This window comes from Rhipicephalus sanguineus, chromosome 11 (assembly GCF_013339695.2).
Source record: "Rhipicephalus sanguineus isolate Rsan-2018 chromosome 11, BIME_Rsan_1.4, whole genome shotgun sequence".
NCBI lineage: Eukaryota > Metazoa > Arthropoda > Arachnida > Ixodida > Ixodidae > Rhipicephalus > Rhipicephalus sanguineus.
The window spans coordinates 81,999,861-82,019,110 of record NC_051186.1 but is presented as its reverse complement, the minus strand read 5'-3'; the positions used below and the strand labels follow the sequence as shown (position 1 = coordinate 82,019,110).

The 19,250-nt window shown below is 45.8% G+C and overlaps 2 protein-coding genes across 3 annotated transcripts in view; both read right to left on the bottom strand.

Moving 5' to 3' along the window:
- LOC119373955 (protein phosphatase 1A) overlaps nucleotides 1–9,233 on the bottom strand; it is a 46,758-nt gene extending 37,525 nt beyond the window's left edge. Inside the window, exon 1 of one of the 2 annotated variants that reach the window (XM_037644018.2) lies at nucleotides 8,547–9,233. The gene's annotated coding sequence lies outside the window, so the exon portion shown is untranslated. The remainder of the gene's footprint in view (nucleotides 1–8,546) is intronic. The other variant, XM_049410861.1, reaches the window with a different exon arrangement.
- A 2,896-nt stretch (nucleotides 9,234–12,129) lies between these two features.
- The window catches only part of LOC119373879 (N-acetylgalactosaminyltransferase 7-like), a 32,863-nt gene continuing 25,742 nt past the window's right edge, over nucleotides 12,130–19,250 (bottom strand). The window contains 1 exon segment of the mRNA XM_049410821.1: nucleotides 12,130–17,919. Coding sequence (XP_049266778.1) covers nucleotides 17,782–17,919 — 138 coding nt within the window. The 3' untranslated portion in view covers nucleotides 12,130–17,781.

Sequence of the window (19,250 nt, the reverse complement as noted above, 5' to 3'; positions counted from 1 at the left end):
CTTGTTCTTGGGGTTGGTAAACAAAAACCGATGACTTACAGGTACACGACGACGACGACAAAAACCGCAAAGCTGCAGTACGGCAACTCAGCTTCGATTTCAAGGGCTTCAACATTCTTCCAAGTCCTCAATTCTTGCCCTCTTATAAAAGCTTTTTCATCCTCTGAATGTCAACCGCTATCAAAAGTCACGCGTGCACACTAAGCAAACATCACTCTTTAAATGCCAGAGCAACTGCTCAATTGTGCTTTGTTTGACCTCCCCCCCCCCCCCCCCCCCCCCCCCCCCCACCCCCAAGATTATAACACTATTATGTTATTACTCAAAATCACATTTTTTTGACAGAGCCATAGCCATAACAAATAAAGGTGAACAAGGTGAATTGTATGGTCTTTACTGGTTTAATAAGATTTGTCAGATCGTAATGGGGCCCCTTTGATCATTAAAAAAAGACATATCTGGAGTTTTAGTTGACAAAATCATATTGATTATAAAGCATGCCATCGCTCAGCATTTCCGACTAATCTTGAACCCATGTGGTTCTTTAACGTGAACATGCATACCTATGAGGACATGCAAAAAAAAAAAAAAAGACGAGTTTGTATAGAAAAGACTCATACTGCAATATAAACTGCTGATGGTAAGGTTAGGATTGTTGCCTTTTGTTAGTTTTAAGTGGCCTATGTGGCGCAAAAGCAACAAGGCTACGCTGCGCCAGCCACAGGGTTACAAAATTTTGCTGGTAGGAGCAGTGTACAGTGCAGTACTTAAAACCTTATAAGCACGCACATGTGCACTTGTTTGTGCAGTATTTGATGTATCGTCATCTTTCATTAGCTGAGTTTTGTGGCACGAAAGCAACACTATGCTGAGCTAGCCACAGGGTCATAACATTTTGTTAGCAACAGCAGCATACAATGCAGTACTTAAAAGCTTAATCGCGCACGCTTTTAGGTTTGCATGTGCACATGTTTGGGCCGTACTCAATATACCAAGTGAAACCCAAAGACTCACGTCAATGCAATGACAAAAAAATATGTGTCTACTATATTACTAAGCTAGTGTGCACAAAGCCACCTCGTTCAAAGGCAGAAACGTAGTCAGCAAAAGTACGTATATTCTATATCACTACACTGTTGTGCACGATGCCGCCTCATTCGGCTTCAGGATGTGAAAGGCAGAAACGTAGTAAGAAAAAATAACTATTTACTACATCACTATGCTGCTGTGCATGATGGCGCGTAATTCGGCTCGAAGATTTCAAAGGCAGAAACGTAGTAACAAATAAAATATGTATATCCTATATTACTACGCTGCTGTACACGATGCCTGCCGCCTCCTCCGCACCTTCACAAGTCTTCTGCGTCGCTCCGAGATTCTGTTTTTCTCTTTCCTGCCGTCCTCCGAATATCATCCGATAGCGAAGGTCGTCGTCACGCCCACACACACGCACGCACGCACACAAATCGACGGCGGAACGCACAAAAACGTCGCAGTCGCAGGCCTCACGCTGGTCCCGCGGCGCGCGCTAGACGACGCCGTGATGCAAGCGCCAGCCGCAGCAGACAGCCTGAGTGACTCACACGCTCTTGAAACGGCTCCTGTTGCTGGCGCTGCAGTGAGCAGCAGCCGAGGAGGGAAGGAACCGCGCGAGTGTAAACAATCGCTCGCTCGCCGCGATGAAAAAGCGCGCGCATATCCTTGTCGCGCATTTGTCGGCACTTTTATTTCCATGTGTGGGTCGCGCGTCATTCTTCCGATTTCTCGCGGTGTACAAATCGGAGGGCAGACGTTGGAATGAAGGAGATAAGTGGTGTACGACGCGATGAGAAGCGACTTGCCTCGACGTTGCTGCGCTGGTCGGGCGATTCCGGCCGACAACGGTTTCGCTTCCGTCTACAAAGGTACACACACGCATACATCGTCTGCATGACAGCACTTTTTTTGTTGTTGTTGCATTCGTCGCGATGGAAAATTGCCGCCCCTTGCACGAACTAACCGGTAGGCAGACTTGTATGCATGCAAGCCTGTATGCGTTGGCGTAGGCGGGCGGGGTCCGAAATTTTTAGATTTTGCGTTGTTTTTTTACGCAATACAGGTTTTTTTTTTTTTTAATAAAAACGCTACGACAGTGAGGCCCCTGTCGTCTTCGCAAACAATCTACGCCGAGGCGGAAAAAGTTCACCACACCTAAAGTTACATTCACATAAGGATTTAACAAAATTCGTTAATTAACTCATTAACTATGGCCGTTGTTTATACGGAAGTGTTGTAGGACGCCACAATTTATGACACGCCCATTTTTTTTTTTTTAATGGCAAGAAACGCACGTAATTTGCGATAATAATAATCGAATTTCAAGACCCCGATCGGGGCGATACCGGAACTGAACGCACCAGGCGCGCAGGAAATCCGTCAGCCATGTTATGGTGGCTAGCCATGTTACGTCAACCGGAAGCTCACGTGACAATTTAAAAAAAAGGGGGGGGGGGGAGGCGTGCCGCAGCAGAACATAGTGACATGGTCTGCAAACACGGCAAGTCGTCCCAAATACCTACATGGACCGCTTATTTGCGTTTGGTGTGTAGTACTTATCTGTTTCCTTAGCGTTGTATCCAAGAAAACCGCAGTTACCACTTTTGGCAGCCACTGCGGCTGTTCTGACGGATACCTCTACTCAATCGTATTTGTCCTGTTATTGTTCAGGGGTTATGATCGTGTGGGTTTTCGACCATAGTGGCGGTCGAGGGCCTCTGATATTACGTTCCAAGAGCTGTCCACTTCCCGCGCCTCTAACCCCAGAAAGCCAGGGACCGAAGACAGGCCGTTGTGGAAGCAGGTCATCGCTTTCTTTTCGCATTTACCAAACGGAGGGGCCTACGGCGAAACTTCGCCTATGCAGTCGCCGTCAAGAGTTGAGAAACCACGAGAGACAACGAAAAGATGAACATTCCAACTGCTTCGGCAGGTAGCCTTGAGTTTACATTTACGGCATGTTCTAAAACGCGCCAACAACATGTACCGAGCAGTTCGACCCAACACAGTTACAAAATGCTAGAAAATTCAGTTTCCAGAGACGTACAGCCAACTGCAGCACAAAGCGTCCACGCAGAGCCGTACCCAGAAATTTTTTTCCGGGAGGTGTTTGGGTGTAGAAGCTATAACTTATGACAACTGGTGATCGCTGTGAAGGCGTGCAAGTATTGTAATGTCACCCGAAAAGTTAAAGCATGAAAAAATTTCGGGGGGTGTCAGAACATCCTCATCCCCCCCCCCCCCTCCCCACGTGTACTTTACGGTCTGCAAGACAGACTGACGCACGAGAGTCGTGAGCGTGTTTTTTTACAATGACGCGTCAAACAGGTTATCGCGGATCGTTAATCACACAGCGCGTATCCCGGGTTATACCCCGCCCGAGGTACCGGATCAGTGGTGTCTTTGAAAAAAAAAAAAAAAAAAGACGCGGGCTACCGATACCACGCGTTTTACACCAGTTAAAAATACGGTGTGTCGAAAGGGGGAAAAGTCAGCTAGACCACCTAGGCGCGGGCCCGCAGGAGCACCTGTCTAAAGAAGGTAAAAAAAAATAAATCAAAGAGCAAACATGACAACACGGGGAGGAAGCGGTTGCAACGTCCTTCATGGGAATGGAGCTAAAGAAGCGCTCGGACGTCATGAGAGGAAAAACCGTCTAGCCTGAAGGCAGCTAGAGTTCGCTATAAAGCAATATGGTTGCTGCACAAATACGGCTGGTGACAAAAAAAAAAAAAGAGAGAGAGAGAGAAACATTGATCCCTACGAGGCGAACTTCATGGGCAGGGGCCGCGAGTGACGAGAAGCTTTATTCGGACTTCTAGTTGTCCGAGGTTGGGGTTTTACGTCCCAAAACCACGATGTGATTATGAGAGACGCCGTAGCAGAGGGCTCCGAAAATTTCGACCACTTGGTGTTCTTGCTTTTGCCTTTTGATGCGCGCCGTGGCCGCACGCCGTTTGAGCAGTGCCCATCATCAACCTGGTGTTCTTTAACGTGCACCTAAGCACATGGGCCTCTAGCATTTCGTCTCCATAAAAATGAGGCCGCAGCGGCAGGGATTCGATCCCGCGACCTGATCAGGTTCGGTCGTTGTTCCAGCAAGGTCGCGAGTGTCGTGATGGATTCAAGCAGCCGCGCACTGGGCCAGATATGCATGAAGCTCCACGGTGCACTTTCGATCAAACCCGGTTGGTATCGAAATTTTTTCCGCAACTCGTGAACGGGACCGAGAAATCGGACCAGTACACTGGCTCGATCGCGATATAAAGTGCAACCTAAGATACGCGTATTAAATTATTATTATTACTATTATTATTATTAGTATTATTGTTATTATTATTATTATTATTATTGGGGTTTAACGTCCCAAAATCACGATTTTATTGAGGGACGCCTTAGTGGCGGGCTCCGGAAATTTCGACCACCTGGGTGTTTTAACATGCGCCTAAAGCATTTCGCCTCCATCGAAATTGCGGCCGCCGCGGATACACGTATTAAAGGGACACTAAAGTGACACAATGAATCGGTTTAGATTGATAAATTGTGCTCTGAAAATATTAATCAGTGTCATTCATTTCACCATCATAGGCATATTAAGAGAGGAGAAAAATCAAGCTCAAAGTTTCGTTTTAAAATTTCGCAGAAAAATCGCGCGCGAGTCATCGGAGTGAATTTTTCGTATTTTGACGACACTGGCTCAACGCAATTTCCTGAAACTTGGCATGTTAAGTCTATGGTTCCCTCAGAAGACAATGTGGTTAATTTTTACCGATTAAGCGCAAAGTAGGCCCTAGAAGACGCCGTCAAAATTTATGACGTCGCGGCGATTGGTACGGGAAATTCAAGGTGGTGTCGCCCCCCGCATTTTGTTTTTGCTCGTTTTCTCGTTTACCAAGCGTCTTCTCGCCGCAAGCGTGGTGATTTTGGTAAGGAACTGTCTACGGTGCCGGCAGCCGGCAGGGTAGGCTGCACGGGCTGCTGCCGGCACTTCATCTCCATTGGCTGGCTGCAGTCACGTGACCAAACTGCCGGTATTTCTACTTTAGTGGGGCAGTGCCGGCAGCCGGCACAGTAGATAACAGGGAAGTTTGCCGGCAGCCGGCACTGCAGACCTTATGGAAACTTGCCGGCAGCCGGCACAGTAGACCACGCGGAGATTTGCCGGCAGCTGGCAAAGGCACTTCTGAGAACATGTGTGTTAGCACCGATGAATTCACAAGATTTTATTCTATATTGACATGCTAGGTTTACAGTAGGTCACTGTACTTTTTGCACTGCTATTTACTAAGCACCGCACAGAAAGATTTCTCCTAGAAAAATGCAGCAAACAACCAACAGATTCAACTTTTTCATCTTCGTGATAATGGTATGTAGTGCAAACTTAGAACAAAGGGGGATTGCTTTTCGTGGCTAAGTCTGACTTGATGTGCATTTGGATTCACTTCCTGTTCACAAGAGTGAATACATAGCACCCTTAAAGTGTTAGATTCAGCACATGCTCGACTTGTGTTCTGTCCTATAATTCCCTTGTAGTTAATGTTTCGTGTGTCTCAATGTCTATAAAGATCCACACGACACGGCATTTCAAGTAAAAATTCAACAGAAAATAGGTTACGCTTTATTTAACAATCACAAAATCGCAGGGTACAAATACTGCAAAGCACTCCATTTATCACAGCTTTTAGCTGCTTCCTCAGATGTACACAAGGCTGACACCATGAGGACTAGACGAATGACTTGCATATATAATATATATACATACAGGGTGTTTCAAGAAATGTGCCCAACCTTCTAAAAAAATCAGGAAAATGTGATAATTGATTGCTGCCTTCAGAATTGCTTTTTCTGTAGTGGCAGGGATTTTAAGGTGGTTAAAGAAATTATTTGGGACTGTAATTAAAGAAGTTAAATTAATTAACTTTTTAATTAGTAGAGTTAGGTGATTGTATCAAATGGGAGAATTGAAGTTCTTCATGCCAGAAACCCAACCAAACTTTGAGATTTCGAAAAAGTGGCATCTAGTAATAATTACGAAGTAATGAAATTAAACCGAATTCGATGGCTTTCGCTGTTGAAAGCCATTGCATTTCGTTGAATTTCATTACGCCACAACAATTACTAGAGGACGCTTTTTTGAAATCTCAAAGCTCGGATGGGTTCCTCGCATGAAGAACTTCAATTCTCCCATTTGACACAATCACCTAACTCCACTAATTAAAAAGTTAATTAATGCAACTTTCTTAATTACTGTCCTACATGATGTCCTTAACTACCTTAAGATTCCTGCCGCTACAGAAAAAGCAATTCTGAAGGCAGCAATCAATTATCACATTTTCCTGATTTTTTTAGAAGGTTGGGCACATTTCTTGAAACACCCTGTATGTATATATATTATATATGCAAGTCATTCGTCTAGTCCTTATGGTGTCAGCCTTGTGTACATCTGAGGAAGCAGCTAAAAGCTGTGATAAATGGAGTGCTTTGCAGTATTTGTACCCTGCGATTTTGTGATTGTTAAATAAAGCGTAACCTATTTTCTGTTGAATTTTTACTTGAAATGCCATGTCGTCTGGATCTTTATAGACATTGAGACACACGAAACATTAACTACAAGGGAATTATAGGACAGAACACAAGTCGAGCATGTGCTGAATCTAACACTTTAAGGGTGCTATGTATTCACTCTTGTGAACAGGAAGTGAATCCAAATGCACATCAAGTCAGACTTAGCCACGAAAAGCAATCCCCCTTTGTTCTAAGTTTGCACTACATACCATTATCACGAAGATGAAAAAGTTGAATCTCTTGGTTGTTTGCTGCATTTTTCTAGGAGAAATCTTTCTGTGCGGTGCTTAGTAAATAGCAGTGCAAAAAGTACAGTGACCTACTGTAAACCTAGAATGTCAATATAGAATAAAATCTTGTGAATTCATCGGTGCTAACACACATGTTCTCAGAAGTGCCTTTGCCAGCTGCCGGCAAGTCTCCGCGTGGTCTACTGTGCCGGCTGCCGGCAAGTTTCCATAAGGTCTGCAGTGCCGGCTGCCGGCAAACTTCCCTGTTATCTACTGTGCCGGCTGCCGGCACTGCCCCACTAAAGTAGAAATACCGGCAGTTTGGTCACGTGACTGCAGCCAGCCAATGGAGATGAAGTGCCGGCAGCAGCCCGTGTAGCCTACCCTGCCGGCTGCCGGCACCGTAGACAGTTCCTTTTGGGAACGTGAAAGAGTACTTTACGAATACGTGACAAATCGTTTTTCTCTTTAATGTCCCGTTAAACAAGTTACAACAGCGGGCATCTTTTTGGCGAGTGACGTTGCGTGCATTTGTCGGACGCGTGTGCGCCTACGGCTACAAGGACAACAGTTGTCCTTCGAATCGTCACGACCACGCCGCAAAAGTTGGCACACTCCTGCGGAACACGATCATTAGATAGGGCGTTGGAACACCTAATGAACGCGATCAGCACGTAGACGATGGCAAGTTGATAGGAAAAACGTAGATAACGGCGCGGCGGCCGAGCACCCATATATCGAACAGAGAGCAGTAGCGACGCTTCCGAAAAGGAGACCGCTTGGCGCTAGCGCTCTTTCGACACGCCGAGCAACGGCTGTTTGAAGTAGCAGGCAACCAACGCGGTGACTCACACACCGCCGCGGCGAGACCGGCAGAAAATACTCCCTCCACCTTCTCGTTTTCCCGTTCCTTTTACCTCCCTTTCTCAAGTCCCAATCAATACCGAGCACACCGGCTTGCCTACCCGTGGCCTCGCGCCCCGGTACAAAAACACCTCGCAACCCCCCCCCCCCCCCCCTTGAGTTTGAGGCCAGGGCCACCACCGCAATCGCAGCAGTGCACTCGTAGCACACCTGAAGAGCGCATAGAGTGGCGGTGCGCCAAGACGGCGTGTTCGACCCCCTTTGCAGACCCCGCGAAGCTGCGAGCAGTTTTTGTCAGCGTCATTTTATTCATTAGCGGTACAAAAACCGCACCAGCAGGCCAGAGGGGCAATGTAAAAGGGAGAGGGGATCAGCAGTTTAGCGGGGCATATCCCTCCTCCTTTTAACATCCATCCCTCGCACTATCAACCAGAACCGTCTCGCACTACTTTTGCAAGGTCGCCAGCTCCCACCGTTCAAAAGCCGGCATCGCAGATCTCGGCACTACAATGCGTCGCGTCGCCTACCGCTCCGCGATACCTGCCCGTCAACGCGTGACGAACGCTCGTCGTAGCAGCAGCGTCGACCGTATGACGCATTAGGCCTAGCGAGAAAAGCGTGTGGGAAAGGGAAACGCGGGGGGTTGCCTCGATCGTTGGTTGCTGCTACTCTGCTGCGCTTGGGCGTTTTGCTTTTCACTTTAGCTCCGAAAGCTCCGTGCTCGCTGTGCGTTGCGTGCCGTTACGGCGCCTCAAGCAGCAGCAACGGCAAGACACAGATACATCGATAAAACATGCGGGGAGCAGGTAATAAAGAGGGGAGGGTGAGAGTTCGCGTTGCGGGCTTGCTTACCTCCGCTCAAACCGGCGCGGCTTGACGTGCCAGGGTACCGCGGCACCGGCAACTTGCTTCAGTATCCGTCTCGTCTTGTCATTTCGTCATCGTGCCACCGTAGGGAAGAAACACCACCGACGAGACGGGGATTCAAAGAGGCAAGTACGCGCAAAAGGAGGGGATATACCCCCCCTCCTTGACAGCGGTCAGAGGAGCCCCGAAACAAAAATATAAAACACGCGGAACTTGCAGTACGTAGCCCAGCCGTCGAGTCGACGCACCGCACAACACACCTCGACGCTTTGCAAGGGTTGAAGATGTCGCACACTACTGTGTCGGAGGTGCAGGTAAAGCGACGCCGAAGAAGAAGGGGTCAGATCTTCGGCGAAGTCTACCGTGCTTACGCGTAGGATCGCGTCGCGCAAGAGTTACCACAGCGGCACACCACCACACAACACACACGCTTCTTCAACCGACGCTCTCGTCACGCCCTACCGCTCACAAATGGTCCACGGTGGCGGCACGACATCGGCGCGACGACACCGACGAAATTTCGACGGAGGTAGTAGTGTTACGGGGGGAGCATGCCAAGGGGAAATACCCCCACCACCGTGTACGTACACTTAGCTCGGCCCTCTCCGGTGCGCTCGCCTGCAGCTAGCGCTGCTCCTTGCTTGCTGGCCTAGCGGGCGGCGCGATATGCTTGCTTCAGCACAAGAGCCATGACGTCATCCTTCGGCCTGGCCTGGCTCGCTGGCGGCACGAATGGAGTAGTATAGACCGTTTTCACGGAGAGGAGGAGCGTAGCCTCGAACCGGTGTATTTTCACCGCTTTCCTCTCTCCACCTCGGCCGACCGCTGCCGCTGGTGTGTGCGGATTCCCGAGTTTTGCACTGCGTGGTGCGTGATAGGTCAGCGTGTTTCCATTTTCGACGCGCTGAAGCAATTGTGCTGCCGCAAATCGAAATGTCGGACGAGAACAGGTCGACAAGACCACTGCGCGTGTTTTGGCTGCGGCAACAGCTACGGAAGCCTGAAAGACTGGCAGCCAAGGCATGCGAAGTGCACAATGTTTTAAATGACTTCGCTTCTGTCAGGTCGCACGCCTTCTTCTCCGACAATAGTATATTATTATATGTGGTGTCTGCACTTATGGCCATTTTTCCAAGTCACCACACCAGCTTGTGATTGTGCTTGGGTGCTGGTACACTTTATCATCTGCACCAAACAGAACCAATGTCAAGGCTGGCGATTACTACACAAAATGTTTGGCCAAGAGTTGTTCTCATGAACCTCTCTGATTTCTATGCTACAGCACATGATTTACAATGCCTGCGGCTAGAAAATGTTCCATCTTAGTGCGTGCAATTTCGATATTATTGAATGAGCACTTTTCAATCTACATGACAGAAAGGCCCGCATGACATTTGTGCTTTGACGTAGGTACGCGTTTCTAACGTTTCGTCGAGAGCACGTTCTTTCTCGACTTGTCAACTTTGTGACGATAACTGGGGTAGCGTTATGACAACAGCACTTTTTTTTTTTCGCGCGGCAGCCTGGGTGTCGTGAATAATCGGCCCACGTTCGTTAAAGCCAGGTCGTTACCTGGACACGTGCGCTCGTCGTAATGCTTCTGAAATACTCGCCAGAAAACAAATTGACAAAATGTTACTAAAAACGAGCGCCCTTTCGGCGTATCGCTAGTGGCGGCGGCTCGCGCCGAAGCGAGCTTACGCCATGCCACGCTTCCAGATGTGCAACAGCTATTTTTATTTTATCATCGGTGTTGTTTCTACGCCGATTTTGAGCTCACACGTCGTACTTCTAAGCTACGACGGCGACACGAATAAACACAGGCATCGGTGTTTGTGCTCCTGTCGTTCCGTGAACATTGTATTGCAACGTGCCAAGCGGAACCAAAACGGTCTGTAAGGGATTAGAGTTAGGTTGACTTGAATAATCACGGCACGGAAACCCGGAGCCATCTTAAACACTAATGTGCGCACCCTAGCGCGCAGCCGGACAATGGCCTACGTGTTCGCTCGTCTCCATTTACGTTTCTCCGATTATACTTCGGCAGTTGTCCTAAATGTTAACGCTCTTTATAGTGATTATTCCAAGAACCTCACCCGGCCAGCTATAACAAAACTACAAAGCAATTACCAATTTACAACATGCTGCTTAAGAACTGCATTGGCATTATTCTCATCGTCGGCGCTACTGCGGGAACGTCTCGTGGGCCGCCGCTGCTTGCTGTTTCAGCCATTTTGAAGCTGAAAGCTTAGCGATTATTTATCAGCGCCTTTACACTCGAAAAGCGTTGCCCTGTTTTGCCCGTGTACCGCGAAGAACAGCAATACCTTGTGAACCGAGCGCATAAGCTGCTACACCGCCGCGGAACCCCACACACCGGAAGGGCGGCGAAACGTCGCAGACGATAGAGGCGGCTGCGGCGGTGGAGTGCTTTAAAAATGGCAGCCTCCTTGTGAAATTGGTGTATACGGTTACGGCATCGCTCGAGCGAGGATCAGCGGTCTCGCCGAGGAAACAGCGTGTGTGTGTGTGTGCCCTGCTTGCGCTAATCTTAGCAACGGGGTCGCCCTTAATGCCCGTAAAAAGATGGATCGCGCTTTGCTCCCCGATGACGGCGGGATTAAAGGGCGGAGGAAGTTTAGATGGGACGATTGAGCGCAGCGATATAGCAGACGACGCGAGAGGCGCACATTGCAGACGGACTCAACGCGACGAGATAAATGACGTCCTTTTTTTTTTTTTTTAGCCGTGCCGCCTGAATTAGGGTAAGTAGGTCAGCAGTGACGGTTCTGAACTTCGTTAGTGTTCACTCGCTGCAATCCGCGAAAGAGCTGCTAGTGACTGCTAGTGACTGTGCAATGTCTAATCAGCCAATATTTGGCAAATGCTCTGGAATGTTGTGGACTTGACGCACAATGCCAAAACGTCAGAGTGGGTTTCGCACAGCCCCATGACTGACTGTACAACCCACAGTGACGAACATTTTCAGTAATCTGAGCTTGCCCTGACGTATCCTGCAACTGATTGTGCATCACTTCAACCAACATTGACAAATGCTTGAGTATCATCGACTTGACCTGACACATCCTACGACTGGTTGGGAAGAGTCATGTCAACTTAAGTGTCAGTATACCAGGCTTGACCCGATATCTAAATGGTGAGGCGAGTTTTCACTATCCTCTGACCCAATGTGCACTAAACTTTTTCCAATTAACATACGCTAACATTCAGATGTGAACATTAGGCCGACATTAAAGGTGTTCAAAGCCTGACCTGGAACACCCCATGACTGCTTGTGGTAAACTCACTCAAATTAACAAAATATTTGTGGCGCAACTGAGAACAAGAAAGAAAAACGAGAGAAGACAGGATATGCTGTCTTTTCTCGTTTTCATTCCTTGGTTTCAGTTGCGCCACAAACATTTCGTTAAGCTATGCACCAACTCGCCCAACGTTACACTCTGCTAAATCACTCAAATTAAAATTGAAAAACACACATCTTCGACTTAGGAACACCAAGCGTGTATGATATGCAATTGAAAAATGAATGAGACATGCCATACCGTAAGACACAGCCATCATTGCATTTTATTGCACAAGCATAGCATGTAAAAATTGTCTTGTAACATTTAAACCGAAGAGTTCCGTGTATTGCACAACGACACTATGGTGATGGAATGTTTTTCCTTGAAATGACCTTTGTTTTCAAAGCCTTGCATCATACGTATTAAAAGAAAAACGTGAGGTACATGCATCACGGCACACAATATTTTACGCACACGTACCTGCTTATGTCAACACTTGTACCAGGTGTTCACATAAGCAAGTGAAATTCCAAGATTATTTTCGCTTTCCAGAGTTACAGTAGTAATCCTGCAATAATGATTAAGAAAAATGCACGCAGTGTTGCACTGAACTTGCATAGTGATAACGATAAAGTAGAAAATGCACTGCTGTAACTGCAAACCATTACGCTATAGTTTTTTGAGTACAGTGTAGAAGATAACACAAGTGTTATCAATGGCAACCGCATGATCAGTTATCACATTAACTGGGACTACCATTCAGCTTGTATAACTTTTCACCACACGTGCAACCACCATTTTTAACAACTCAAGCAACATTCCTAGCCTTTTGTTAGAACTGTTTACTGGCATCTTCAGACAGCGTACACACAGCAACTTTCAGACACACAAAATAATCCCTTATACACACATTCTATACCTTGCACTAAAATAGCGAAATTTGTTTACGTACAAAAGCAATGCAGAGCAGTGCACTAATTTTGCCGCTTTCTCACTGAAATTGTGGGAGCTTTGAAGTCTCAAAAACAGAGACTTACAAATGCAAGAAAAAAATGTGAATGCCTTACTGGTGATGAAGAACAACCGTACCATTTCTTGGTCACTCACGTTAACTTTATCTTAACGGAACCATATCGAGGCATATTGTTCTCATCCATCAAAAAAAGTCAGCACGCAGTCGAAACACTCCGGGTGATCCAGAAGGAAGCGTAGAGATCACAGACAGGTTGAGATGACATTCAATGAACAGTCTACACCCTACAGAATGCCTGAATGACTTCCTCCACTACTATACAATATTTCATTTACGTCACATTTGGGCCTTTATCAACACTGCATTCAACATTCACTCACATCATCATTAAAAGTGTGACTACAGAACTTCAACAGCATGGCATTTCTCTTGTGGTGGTATGGCGGACGCTGTTTCAGAAAAACACTCAGTATCTTTTAATTAAATCGGATATATACCAGAAGCTCCTCAACATTTGAGTGTCCAGATAAAGAATCCAGTTACGATGACTTGTTGTGTACTCCCGCCACATGTGCACTTTCAAAGACAACTCAAACTAAACAGCACTGATATACAAGAGTCCTATTGACTCGTATGCACATGCTAGGGAAAGAGAGTTAGTGGTGCTCACAGATTTCAGTTTCATTCGGTTTGAATGCTTCTTTTTAAAGTGTGCATGTGACAGGGGTATTAGTGTGCTTAAACATCCCTGTGCAAGTCGTAAGCTACGAGAGACGAAAGCACTTTGGATTAATTTTGACCACACATCGTTCTTTAACGTGCACCTAAATCTAAGCACACATGTGTCCTTGCATATCCCCTCCACTGGAATACAGTCGCTGCGACAAGGTGTCGAACCCATGACCTTGCACTTGTCAGGACAGTGACACAGCCACTTGTGCCAAAGCGGCAAGCCCGCTGTCGCGTGAAGACGTCTTCTGAGCGTGCTTGAGTCAATGCAGATTGCGCACTGCTATATTTTGCTTTCAAGCCTGCTCTACTCCCAACTCATTCGTGCTTCCATTCATGCTGAAACTTTCAGTACAGATCGACTTAACAAGGATCAAGAACTGCTCACGTGACAGCATAGCGGTTTCTTAACTGCAAAGACTGTCGTTGCTCAATGCCAACCAACACATTACGTGGTTCGACACAGAAATGCAGCATCACGAGTCTCGTGAACCATAACGTCACAGAGCTCCTGAGCCATGGTGTCCTAAAGCTCATGCTTCTAAACTCTCTATAAAAAGTCTAAAGCACAGGAGAGAGCACTGTAGATTTTTTTAAACACACAGTAGCTCCATTGGCCCCCAAATGTTCCATCTCTAACTGCTTAAAGCAACTATGCCTACATTCTTCAGGCAGATTTGCTACCACAAAATGCAGCCATGACTGAAACATTTACATAACTTTCTCTTTTCCACATTTGCAACACATATTCCAAGGCACATGACAACTGTTGCAGAATGGACCCAGAGATGTCACAACAGTGGAAAAAAAAACAAGTACAGAAAGAAAAATAATATCATCTCCCATGCAAGCATACACACGCATACGTCGCCTCGGAGACCAAAGTGGTACTTGGGCACTACACTTCCAAACTCCAGCATTTACTCAACACGTAAAAAAAAGTGCACTGTCAGCAAGTAAATGAGCAAATTGAAGTTTTCTTTCCGTCGTCACTCATTCCCACAAATCAAACGAGGCAAAAATAAACGATATCACTTCTCGCTTGACACGAAGAAGACACGTGAGGACTGTGTGCTCCACTTGTTCTCATTTAAACGAAAAATACACAGAAATGAGGTGACACAAACGTTTTCCAAAGAAAAATAGTACTGACACACGGAACTTGATTTCCATACATAAGTGTAAACTCTTATCACACTGAACTTACGCAGAAATACAGCAGCGAGTGCACGCAATGAAGATCTGTTAGCTTTGAGCATGCGGCGTTCCAACGTTCAAACTACGTGTTACAAAGAGACACCAGAGGCAAACATTGTATCAATCAAGACTGTTGGGCTACCCTTCTTGACATTTGCTGACACCTGCTTTGTGATGAAATACAGCTTGTGGCATTGACTGGTTCTGGGAGCAACACAAAAGTTTGTGCAATATGCTGGTCAAGCTTTACTGACAGCATATGTGAGCTCCTGTCATAAAATCCAGGTAAGCACTAATATTAGGCAACAATATTGTATCACCGTACCTTGCTGTACTGCTACATGACTTTATAGAGTTTGCTCCGCATCATGCCATAACAGTAGCAAGTTCTAGTTAGTACTGCATACATTGCATCTGTAATTGCATTGGGTACTTACGTAAGAACGGCATGTTTCCCATAGTGCTCACGAGCATAACTACTGCGTACACGCTCTATGCGAAACGTCGTGTCCTTGCATATGCAACAAAGTTGCGGGCATAACATGTGCAGCACTAAAACTCACTACTGACATATCGAAAGCCATTTGGGTACACAATATCTAAAGATCCCAAATGCCTGCTCTGAGTGAGCAGCCTATGCACAGAGCGCGCCATGCTTACACATAAAAAAAAAAAAGAGGCATAAAGACACGTCAGTGAATTCTTGTCAACAAATTCAACAAAATTAGCAAAAATGTATCTATTCTGTGCTGAAATCTAACATCATTTGCATATTGTTGTTGACTAAAATTATTATTTATAAGATGTTAAATGAGGGCACATGGTACCAGATCATTGCACAAGCAGCTGGATATCCAGTCCTACCATCTATGTCTTTTTTCTTTACTGGCCAAAATTCCGTTTGTTCACAGTACATGTAATACCTCAAACGGAATTTGATATTACTGCATCACTTTTGACTTGACTCACTGTTTACCCTTAGTGCCACTTTGAGCACCAATAACATACAGTGTTCTACTGGGAAAAAAACAGCAAAAGCAAAATGGTTTAATAGATGGCTTTGGGAATGTTTGGTGAAATAATATATAAGGACACTTGAAGCAGGTGAGAGGTTTGCGAAAATTTCGTTGGTGGAAGTACGTACAATCAAGGCAATGCTTCAACTGGGACGAGCGGTGTGCCAACATTGCCCTATCTGATGTTGTGCCAATGTTGGCCAATCTGAGGTTGTGTCTATGTTGGCTCTATGTGCCAATGTTGGCAATTGTGAGCCAACAGTGGCTTCGCACAGCTAAAGGATATTTGTATAATTTTGCTCGACTTCGCGACAATTAAAAGTTAAATGTTACTGTCAAAACAATATTGCTTATTTGAGCAGAAGTGGAACAACAAAGCCCATCTAAATAGCGCTGAAAAGCTTTGTTTTAAAGATGGTGAGCAGGAAATAACTAGGAACAGAAATTATTGATAACGCGGAGAGTCATGATATAAAAATAAGTTTCTTGCAGCTTCTATCACTTTCCGTGAAAAAGCTTTCTTTGAAGCAAGGCAGCTTAAAGCGAAGCCGAGCCGGGCAGTATAACTGAGCTGGGATACTGATTGAAAAACGAACACATTTACAACTTTAGCCTCTGATAAAAGAATACTGCAATACAGGGCCTAAAAGGAATGTCAGGTTAGAGTTAAATGAGGTAGGTGCCAGTGCTTTTTCTTTTGGCCGGTATCTGAAAAAAGCATAGAGGTTTCTCCAGTTTGAACTGAGAATTTCTGGGATCAAAAAATGTTTCAAGACAACAATGCAATCGTTTTTTTAAATTTGTCTGTATACGAGTTTAAATTTGTTTGTACAAAGATGTACACGTTTGTCAAAGCTGTGTACATCTCTCTCTCTCTCTATCAAAGAAAACAGTGGCGCTATGACATACACTGTACTGGAAGGCTCTGAATGTAACTTCAACTATCTGCAAGTGTGAAATCACTCGTTTGACACAACTCTCGCAGAAAATAATTTGTGTCGGAGAGTTGGACACACCACAAGGAAAAGGTATTGTCAGTGAATTGTGTTGGACAGATAAAGAGGCATAGAAAAAAGAACGAAAGAACACGAGAGGAGCTAGTTGCAGCTGATGAATAAAAGACTACAGAAACAAAAAACAAAATGGAAAAAACGGGAATGAAAGAAGTCTACCATAACTGTCTATTCAGCCGAGCCACCAAACGCCGTGTCTTTTACTGCACTCACAGAAGACTGAAGATCACTGCAAAGTTACGTCATTCACAGGCAAAGATGGGTCGAGGACACTGCAAATGTAGGGCAAGGACACTAACAAGAGTAAACTGGAAAATAATTATTCAAACTTAAGAAATGAAAGAAAAGAAGGATATACCAATCAAACTGGGCAGCACAGCTAGGGCTCATCTTGAAAAAATGAAGTAATAACATCGGCCTGCGATCACTCTTTTGCGTCGTCTTGCTTAGCACCTGTAGCAGTACACCTTCATCCTGGAATGAGTTCACAATCATTTTCTTCCATGAGTCAACGTCGCATACATCATGCGCCAACACACAAGCACACATTCACGCACAGCACACCGGAACAGAACTGGAAGTGTTTGCAAGTCCAGATGCTGGACGACAAAACGGAAAAAGGGGGAGGGGGCCCACAGGAGAGACGTCGATGGCAATTGCAAGGGCCCGCAGACCCCAAAAAGAACGAGGAATTGAAGGGGCGAAGTCGCTTTAGTCAAATGCGGTCGAACGAGTCAGGAGAGCTTCGCCGGTTGCTCAGCAGAACTTGTAGTACACACCGCGTTGCCCACATTGTGACAATGCCACACACTGAACGTCATCCTTGAAACCTTGAAGTCTAGGTGGAATGAAAAAAAAGAGAGGTGTCTTCTGACCATGAGAAGTGAAAAAATAAAAGAAGTAACTAACGAGTCGTCTCCGCACACCGCATGTGAAGGCAACAAATGGGTTCATGGAGGAGAGGCTGTGTCGTCACCTCTAACGCCACTACGAGTCCTGAATCTCACGGAACGTCCAGTGCTGGCTCAGGTCACCGTCGTCGCACTTTTCGAGGTGCACCTTGTAGTTGCGCTTGTTGTAGGTGAGGCACTTCTTGTGCGTTTTGTGGTATAGGTGCTTGGTGTCCTGCAAGCGTGAGCACAAATGACGCAAATTAAGTGCAGAATTTTATTATACATAAAAAAACTACATATGGTAGAACCCCTCTAATATGTTCTTCATGGGAGCGGGGGAAAAAGAGTTTGTAGCGGGAAGATGTACATATAATGCAAACGTGTGGTTGAAATTGCGAAAAAGTGCTGCTAAATAGTAAAACAGGTGCGCTGCACACATCGCGCACTCGTAAGAATTTATTGATCAATTCAAGGCTTAAAGAAATCCTTGATGGAAGTCTGGTGTTTCTTGACGTCATTTTCGCTATGTTCCTGCCTGATACGTTGCAAACTGTCACTACGCTGGATGCTGAGGAGGTATGTCAATGAGTTTGGCGATGTTAACTGCCACAAAGCCATCCAAATGCTCAAAGATGATATGGTTCTGACAGAGGCACAAAAGAAACGTGGGACTTTGATCAAGGGCTTCTTCAAGCCATACACTGATGAATGAATTCGTCCAAGGTAGAGCTGTGTGTAAAGTGTCTGTTTTACAACGAAAGCTGTTATGAGATCACAAAAACAGCCGATTTTGGTGGCATAGTTGTGCGTTGCCACCGGCGTCCATAACTATTAGTAGTGCACACAATGAAAAAAAAAATATCCAGGATCAAAAGGGATCTGAACCCAGACCTTCTGTGTGGCAGTCAAGTATTCTACCACGGAGCCACACCGGTGCTTGAAACTCCTTCGCAAAAAGACCTTACACAGGTGTCGTGTCGGACAAGGATTCGCATTATCATGGTAGAACAGTAAAATAAGAATCAGGCATCATACAATGTGAATTGGTCGCTCCTCCAGCTTTCGTTGTGACTGTGCTGCGTGTTCCATGCAGGCCTGGCATGTTTATTACTTAGCAGCACTTTTTCCAGATTCCTAACCCCTTCACATAATTATGATTTATGGCATAGTGGGTACCTTGAAACTGTACTTGCAGCAGTCACCCCAAGAGAGTTTACAACGGACTCTATAAAGGTTGCTCCTCCGGCTTTCGCTGTGACTATGCTGCATGTTCCATGCAGGCCTGGCGTGTTTATTACTTAGCAGCACTTTTTCCAGATCCTTCCAATACACATAATTATGATTTATGGCATAGTGGGTACCTTGAAACTGTACTTGCAGCAGTCACCCCAAGAGAGTTTACAACGGGCTCTATAAAGGTTGCTCCTCCAGCTTTTGCTGTGACTGTGCTGCATGTTCCATGCAGGCCTGGCGTGTTTATTACTTAGCAGCACTTTTTCCAGATCCTCCCAATACACATAATTATGATTTATGGCATAGTGGGTACCTTGAAACTGTACTTGC